This window comes from Anoplolepis gracilipes, chromosome 3 (assembly GCF_047496725.1).
Source record: "Anoplolepis gracilipes chromosome 3, ASM4749672v1, whole genome shotgun sequence".
NCBI lineage: Eukaryota > Metazoa > Arthropoda > Insecta > Hymenoptera > Formicidae > Anoplolepis > Anoplolepis gracilipes.
Genome location: NC_132972.1, coordinates 17,733,770 through 17,743,130, shown reverse-complemented (window position 1 = coordinate 17,743,130; position 9,361 = coordinate 17,733,770). Strand labels below are relative to the sequence as shown.

Here is a 9,361-nt window from a genome sequence, read left to right as displayed (position 1 = left end):
AGAAGGTACTCAAATTAATGACTAAAATCATAAATTAAATGAAAGACTTCGTAGTTTTTCAATTTTTAAAAATTTATTAAATGTTCGAACTGTTGTCCATTCTCATCTATGCATTTATTAATTCTTATTACAAAATTTTGTCTAACTCTAAACAACATATTTGAGGTTACCCCATGTAGCACATGTTCGTTTTATAAACGTTTTCTAAACGTATCCAATATTTTTTAACCGTCAAGCACCAATAAGAAATGTTTCAACAGAAACATTTTTAAAATCATGGTTTAAAAAACGTATATTTTACGTTTCTATAAATAGAACAAAAATTAATGTTTTAATTCAAAATTATATATATACACATTATTAAGACTGTACTTATTAAGACGATCTCCAGATAGCACAGAAAACTAAAAGATGATGAAAAGATGTCTTTTTTAAGTTATCTTTCTGACAAAGCTAGAAGATGTCTAAAAGAATATTTTTCTACCTACAAAAAAAATAATTTTTTAAAATATTAGTCTTCTAAAAGTCATAATTAATTTTAGTCGACGAAAAGATGTCTTTTTGATCATCTTTTCGACAAGACAAAAAAGATCTATTTTATAATATACTAATATAATATAATTTTATAATATTTTATAATATTTTATAACATTTTATAATATAGTGTTCTTTTGTTTGCCGCTACGTGGCGTGTTCAGACTTAACTCGTATTCAAGTTTTCATAACATGTATATAAAACCTAAAAGAACAGGTATTAAAAGTATAATTTAAATTATGTCTTTTTTGTCAGTTTGACTTCTGATGTAATCTCGACAAGAGATTCAGAACATGAAAATAAATGGATTATATCCATATTTGCATTATTTTATTGAATCTGTGGATAAACAAATTTTTTTATTGTCATTCAATGAACTTGTTATTGCGACAAGAATAACATTGGGTTTATTTCCAAACAATTCATCAAGTTCCTCAAAGTTACCACATTTTACTGGTACTGCACCAGTACTTTTAGGACCCATATTATCTATTTTTTTAAAATACTTTTTCTTCATGTATTTCATTTTTTCTTTACATTGTGTCGCAACAAAATTGTAGCCTTCGTATTTCATATCACAGGCAATTTTAATCCAGATATTATCCTTTTTAATGCAATTGGAATTAAAATCATTTTGGTACTTTTTGTACAAATGTAGAAGCATTGCTCTACTTTTATCCGTCCATAAGTTTTTCATTCCTTTATCCAGAACTCTTTCATTACTTTCTTCTAAGGGTATCGTTATATTCTCAGTTTCTTTTAAGTTAGAAGTCGAACAGCGAGATGAATTATCTGTATCAACATCTTTTTCGGGTAACATAATTTCTATTCCATACGGTTTGAGCAAAGTTTCAATAATATATTCCGTTAAAGGGATATAATCAATGTTGCCTGCTGTAAAATATTATTACAAGAGGTTATGTTATTTATAAACGTTTTAACAATTACCTTAAAATTTCTACAAAACAATTTTTACAAAGGAACTAGATATTAAGCATTTATTTAGCCCTTTATCGCCCTTTGTCGTGTCTATTGAGACACAACAAAAGGCGATATAAATGTACCAAATCTCTAAACATATATTTTGTAACTTACTTTTTTGCCATGTAATAAAACTTGCGACATTTCTGCATTGAAAATTGGATTTCCATCAGCACCTCTTATAACTTTATAGAAAGCGTGGGATTGTGATATTTTACACATATTTGGTACAATATTATTATTTCACACAATTTTATAATTGCAAAATATACACTACTACGTACTACATCTACGTACGGAATTATTGTGTAAAATGTGAAAAGTGCGCTTCTGTGCATGACGGGTAAACTCTACCTCAGTTCACAGACTTCTATATATAACTAGACGGCTAACTCCGGCAAAATACATAACCCTGAAAAGTATGTACAAAACTTATGTATATGCGTCATTATTAGTAGGATGACATTCACAGACTTCTATACTATAACTAGATCGCTAACTTCCTTATATATTAGACCTAAAAAGTGACCCCGAAAAATATGTACAACATTAGTAGGATAGAGAAAAGGAGGGAATAGATATATAATATGGCTATTACAGAAAACTCGTGTGTGAGTGACATTGCTTTAAATTCAACCAATCAGCGTGACTGCCATCCTACTAATAATGACGCATGCGCATAAGTTTTGTACACAACATTAGTAGGATAGAGAAAAGAAGGGGATAGATATATAATATGGCTACTACAGAAAACTCGTGTGTGAGTGACATTGTTTTAAATTCAACCAATCAGCGTAACTGTCATCCTACTAATGATGACGCATGCGCATAAGTTTTGTACATACTTTTCGGTGTTATGTACTTTGCCGGAGTTAACAGTCTAGTTGTATATAGAAGTCTGTGGCCTCAGTTGCGAGCAAGGTACATAAGGAGCACTCTGGATAATTCCTCAAGGACTTTCTGAACATATGTGAGTAAAGGTAGCTTTTCCACCATTGATGTATTTGTGGCAGCTCTCTAGTTACAGAGACACCTGGAGATTGGACAAGCAGAAAAACCCTAGGAGCGAGCAGTACTTTTCCGGCAGAGGGAACAGGTGGCGAAGCGACCATAAAAGATAAAACACAAATATCTAAATAGATATATACATTCGATTAGACCAAAGGACTTCTGTGAAATTACTTGTAGAGAATAAAAGAATATATATTTGTTGTGAACTAATTAACAGTTGAACACGATTCATTACTTGTACTTACAGCTACAACTGGTGACCCCGACGTAATCCGGAAAGCCGAAGAAATCGTGCAGTTAGAGTAAAACATAGCAAAAGAAAAAGGGCGGTTCGCTGTGCCAGTAGATCGGTCACCGCCACGTGGCGGCAATCCACTATACATGGATGATTCCGTCGGCGAAGACCTCCTCTAAACCGCCAGCGGGGGTCAAGGAACTGGAATACCCTCCGCTGCCAATCCATCAAATCCAGCGATGGCGACGAGCTTCAACAGGTACGTAATGGGTGCGGACGAAGCATACATAAGCGCAACTCGGCAAATAGTGATACCGCAACCCCTTTGGAAGGAAATGCCCATGCACTGGTTTGACGTTGTAGAGTTTCCACTTTCGCGTTGCATAGAATTACCTCCGACGATGCTAAATATCGACGTTCTGAGCATTTTAGATCAGACTCATTCCAGTGGTTGGTGATTTGATGTCGAACCCTCCGGCCACTAACAAGTACGGCTATCAAGAACAGAATCATTGAAGTATTCGGAGAGTCAGCTGAATGCGGATGAGAAAGCTGCTAAGAGCACAGGAGATAAGTGACGAAAAACTCTCACTTTTCTTGTAGCGCCTTCGCAACTTAGCAAGAGGCCAATGCGCAGACGCCGTGATCCGGACGCTCTTTCTAGAACAGCTCCCGGAGGCGGCGCGCGGAATACTCATAATCAATTCTGGCATCGACTTAAATACGCTCGCCACGCAGGCAGATAGGATCATGGAGGCAATCAAACCACAATTGGCGTTAGTGAGCTACGAACCAACACCCAGTAAGAAGACTGAAAGTACTTACCAGGATCTGCATGCAGAGGTACAACAAATTAAGAAGATGGTGGAACGACTTTCTATCAATCAAAGACGCGGCCGGTCTAGATCGAGGCCAAGATACCGGCGAGACGAATCTAGATCAAAGTCCAAGGACAAACGCGCACCTGTAAGTATGAGCCCTTCTGTTTGTTATTACCATAAAAGGTTTGGAGCTAAAGCTTACAGATGTACTAAACCTTGTATCTGGGAGGAGAAAACCAAGAAACTAGTCAGCCCCGCGCAGGGTGAGACGGCTGCGACAGATGCGGGCAAAAAGATACGTCTCCTGGTGACGGATAAAAAATCCGCAACGAGATATTTAGTCGACACAGGCTCTGATATTTCTGTGTTTCCAAAACAATGAAATAAAAACCGTAACAAAACCAACAACTTACAACTGTTCGCTGCAAACGGATCTCGCATCAAGATATTCGGCTGTGCCAAGTTAGAATTAGATCTAGGACTCAGACGGAACTATACATGGACGTTTATAGTAGCTGAGGAATCGCAACCTATCCTGGGGACAGATTTTTTATATCAACACAACCTGCTAGTCGATCTCAGGAACCGACGCCTAGTCGACGGGACAACCAATCTAAATGTCGTTACGAAGGTCTCATCCGGGCACGTACAATCGGTAACCATCCTCGGCAGAGGTTCTAGTTATTATCAAGTTTTTAGGGAATTTATAGAGGTAACTAAACCAGGAGAAGACAACACAACCAAGCATAATGTGGAGCATCAAATCGTAACCAAGAGACCACCGATTTCAGACAGAGCCAGGCGTTTATCACCTGGGAGGATGAGATTCGCTAAGAGAGAGCTAGAAGACTGGATCAAAAATGGCACCTGCAGACCGGGAAAAGGACAATGGGTGAGCACAATGCATTTAACAAAGAAGGCTACCGGAGGGTGAAAGATATGCGGGGACTACCGCAGATTGAACAAGGTTACAATACCGGATAAATATCCTTTACTACATATCCAAGATTTTACACACAAATTACATGGCTGTGCTATCTTTACGATACTGGATCTAACAAGAGCATATCATCAAATCCCGGTAGTAGAAAGTGACAAGGAAAAGATTGCTTTAATTACGCCTTTTGGTTTATTCAAATTTAACATTATGCCATTTGGACTAACAAACGCAGCGCAATCTTTCCAAAGATTTATGGACACAGCTTTAAGAAGACTTGAATTTTGCTACTGTTACATCGACGACATACTAATCGCCTCCAAGACAGAGGAGGAACATAGACAGCACCTCAGACAGGTCCTACAGAGATTGAAGGATTATGAACTAACGATCAACGTCAATAAATGCGTTTTCGGCAAAAAGGAAGTCAAGTACCTAGGCTGTGCAATTAACGAAGAGGGCATTAAGCCTCTTAAGGATAAAGTCGACGCAATACTGCTTTTCAAGAAACCTACCATCATGGAAGAACTTCGTAGATTCCTGGACATGGTAAACTTCTATCGACGCTTTCTTCCAAGCGAACAGCCAAGACTCAAGCACCATTATACGCCTTAACCACGGGAGGTCGAAAGAAAGACAAGAGGCCAGTGCAATGGAACGAAGAAGCTGAAAAAGCGTTCAAACTGTGCAAGGAACAAATAATAGCCAATGCAGCGCTGTTAGCACATCCTGCAGAAGGCACACAGTTAATTCTTAAAACGGACGCGTCAGACATAGCTATCGACGCAGTATTGGAACAGGTAGAAGAAAGTTACCCATCACTACTAGAATTCTTCTCGTGGAAACTAACAAAGACCCAGACACAGTACAGTACGTATAATCGCGAATTACTTTCTATCTACGAATCTGTTAAGTTTTTCAGACATATGATTGAAGGACGCGAAGTAACGGTTTACACCGACCAAAAGCCTCTTACCTACGCCTTTTGTCAAAAACCGGAGAAGGCATCACCCAGACAGCTACGTCATCTGAACTACATCAGTCAATTTATCACTCGGATCGAGCATATTTCTGGAAAGGACAATATCGTCGCAGACGCATTATCAAGGGTCAATGCTATAGATATGCCTGTTATTGTATCATCACAGATGAAATAGCGGCAGAGCAACAGAACGATCAGGAATTACAAACATTGCTACAAAACCAGACGACACTCTCACTGAAACCATTACGATTGGACGAGTCGGACAGAACAATATACTGCGATGTCACAGATACAATCCGAATCTACGTCCCAGCATCATTACGAAGAAAGATCATCGACACTGTACACAAATTGTCGCATCCTGGTGCGCGAGCTACACAAAAGATGGTAGCACAACGTTTTATATGGCCTGGCATGAATAAAAACGTACGCGACTGGGTAAAAACATGCCTTCCATGTCAATGTTCCAAAATCCAGCGCCATACCCGTCGTATATTAGAGCACATAGACGTACCGAATGAACGATTTTACCATGTACATCTGAACATAATCGGCCCATTGCCACCTTCCCAAGGATACAGATACTGTCTCACAATCATCGACAGATGCACACGGTAGCCAGAAGCAGTGCCTATAACCAACATATCAGCGGACACCATCACTTTTGCCTTTTACAATACATGGATTGCCAGATTTAGAGCACCAGCAATCATAACAACTGATAGAGGCAGCCAATTCGAGTCTCTCATCTTCGAAGTTTTAATCAAATTAATCGGGAGCACTCGCATAAGGACAACGGCATATCACCCTCAGTCCAACGGCATCATAGAACGCTGGCATCGATCATTAAAAACGGCCATAAAATGCCAAACTACGCAAAACTGGACAGAGGTTCTCCCAACAGTATTACTAGGCTTACGAACAAGCATCAAGGACGACATCAAGGCATCAGCAGCCGAAATGGTCTACGTACATGGTAAAACATTACGGATTCCAGGCGAATACTTCATGACTGAAAAAATCAATGGACTACCCACAGATGTTCCTAGAAAAATTCCGGCAATATATGAGGAATGTTAGACCTAGTCCAACTACTCACCACAGCAGAGCAAAACCATTCCGACATAAAGACCTAGACACCAGCACACCTCCGTACAGTTAGCCGAACCACTTTGATCTTTTATAATTAAAATTAACTAATTGCTTGGTAATCGTTTGGTGATGATTGGTCGTCCAATTAAAACGTTTGGTCGTTCATTTTTTTTTAATTAAATAATTAAAATTTCGAAGTAAAGTTAGCTGAACATTTTTATTTTTCTTCCAATCGAGTTAAACAAGAGCTTATTCGAAGCTCCGTAAAGTTAGCCGAATCACTTTGATTTTTTTAGAATTAAAATTAACTAATCGTTTGGTCATCGTTTGTTCATGATTGGTCGTCCAATTAAAACGTTTGGTCGTTCATTTTTTTTTAATTAAATAATTAAAATTTCGAACTAAAGTTAGCCGAACATTTTTATTTTTCGTCCAATCGAGTTAAACAAGAGCTTATTCGATGCAGAATCGTTAGGTCATCACGAATAAATTCTTTACAACGTTTGGTCATCCATAGTTTATCCGAAAAATGAAAAAAATCATGTGCGGTAAAATGACGACGGGTGACGTATAGTGACATGGACGTGCGCTGCGGTCACGCGCGCATGCGTTTTAGTAACTTATACAAAATTTTAAATAAATCTTTTTTAATTTTAAATAAATCCTTTTTAATAATGTAGCTATGCAAGTTGCAAACCCATGTGGAATCATATATACATTGCAAAGTACATGCTTAGATGGGAATACATAGGGGGACAGGGCGAAGCCCCGTCCTCATAAAAAAATATAAGAAAACTTGAGAGCGTAGAAACTACCAAGGCTGACAGTACTGTGTGGAAGTTTCAATGTAAAATTTTAATTCAACCTATGTCCGAACTCTTACACTATATTTATAATTTTTTATTCATAATCTTACATAATAAATACTGAATGCATCGATGCACGATTCATTGAGCTATTTGCCTAACAGCGCTTCAGTCAAATAGCATTTGCTTAGGAAAATAGCATTGAAACTTCCACACAGTACTGTCAACCTTGGTAGTTTCTACGCTCTCAAGTTTTGTTATATTTTTTTATGGGGACGGCGAAGCCCCGTCCCCCTATGCATTTCCATCTAAGCATGTACTTTGCAATGCATATACGATTCCACATGGGTTTGCAACTTGCATAGCAACATAAAAAGTATTTATTAAAATTAAAAAGGATTTATTTAAAATTTTGTGTAAGTTACTAAAACTCATGCGCGCGTGACCGCAGCGCACGTCCATGTCATTATACGTTGCCCGAATGATAGGTTTCATAGCCTTAAAAGTGATCATCTTAAAAAATTTATATCTCGCTTCGCGTGGCAGAGACGATTTTTTCTGCCAGATTCATTCGTTTCGAGCTAAAATCTATTACTAAAAAAATTTTTAATAAAATCGGTGAGGAGGACCGCTCATCTTCACATTTACTGCTTTTCTGTCAAAGTATGAATCAGCCTTAAAAGAATTTAGAATCGTGATAATCTAATAATTAAACACCAAACGTTTTAATTGGACTACCAATAACCACCAAGCGATGACCATGGTCATTGCCATCTATACCATCGGCATAACCACACGTTAAATTTCAGTTGCGTGATATATATACCATAGATTCAACAACACGCAAACGGAATGCATATCTTACTTAACCCCTCAATCTAACTGCATACCTCCCTCGGTCTGGAAACCTCGGAGAATTGCCTCACGGGATTATTATACAAGCCGTACAATAAAAGAGCCGAACAAGTTGGATCGTTTTATATATATGTAATTTATACAACTAACATGCGACAAATATGTACAGCGGTTCTAAGGCATTGATCCATTTAATCATGCGAATACGATCACGATTTTTAGTTTACACATTGCTTATGCCTTTATTATGCGATGCTTTCTCATTAATTTCGTTTTTATCTATTTATAATTTACTTATTTATTTTATATATTATGCTGAAGAGATTCAAAACATGAATCGAAACGTTCAGATTTTTATTATAATTTCCGTCTTTTTATAGAATGTTACTAATGTACTTAATGTCAATATACCTGCGACACATCACCTATATAAAAAACTTATAATTTGATTCACATCTCCTCGCTCCTATTGTCTCTTTCTTATTTACTTATTTATATTTAATAAGTTTTATTTGCGATTCAAAAATGACACTACATATATAAGACATAAGTACGACATAAATCGGATAATTTTGAATTAGATTAATTATATATATTAATTAAAAATAATCCGATTCACGTCATGTTTGGTGTCGTTTTAATCGTAAAAATCTCATTAATCCATTGAAATTATTTTCAAATCGATAAAATGCGGAATAAGAAATTTTATTTTTTATAATAAGATAATATGTGATGCGAAAAATAATTGATAAAGGAGTCCTCGCCAGCGGGACTTCGTTAGCTATCTCGCTTGCTCCTCGTCCTTTTATTGAATAAAATGTTAGATTTTTATTTCGCATTTTATCGGCTTGAAAATAATAAACGACCCCAAATAAAATGTTTAAATTAAATACAATATAATTAATATAATTAATATAATATTAATTAATATAATATAATACTAAATAAATATAATATAATAAAATGTTCATATTTGTAGAGATAAGGAAAGATCGCCGATGCCGTAGAGAGAGCGAGGACGGACGAGGAGCAAGCGAGATAGCTAACGAAGTCCCGCTCGCGAGGACTCCTTTTTCAATTGGTTTTCGCATCACATATTACCT

General features: G+C 37.0%; 1 protein-coding gene across 1 annotated transcript; it reads left to right on the top strand.

Moving 5' to 3' along the window:
- The first annotated feature begins 3,623 nt into the window (after window positions 1-3,623).
- Window positions 3,624-6,667, top strand: LOC140663636 (uncharacterized). The gene is made up of 7 exons (XM_072887905.1): window positions 3,624-3,846; window positions 4,096-4,513; window positions 4,772-5,069; window positions 5,153-5,390; window positions 5,669-5,943; window positions 6,124-6,474; window positions 6,545-6,667. Exons 1-7 carry the CDS (start codon window positions 3,624-3,626, stop codon window positions 6,665-6,667), a joined length of 1,926 nt encoding a protein of 641 aa, XP_072744006.1.
- Window positions 6,668-9,361: the final 2,694 nt, after the last annotated feature.

Coding starts and splice junctions, on each gene's coding strand:
- LOC140663636 (XM_072887905.1), top strand. CDS start 3,624: ATGGTGGAACGACTTTCTATCAATCAAAGACGCGGCCGGTCTAGATCG. Junction 3,847..4,095: donor ACTAGTCAGCCCCGCGCAGG/GTGAGACGGCTG, acceptor GGACGTTTATAG/TAGCTGAGGAATCGCAACCT. Junction 4,514..4,771: donor ACAAAGAAGGCTACCGGAGG/GTGAAAGATATG, acceptor ATCTTTCCAAAG/ATTTATGGACACAGCTTTAA.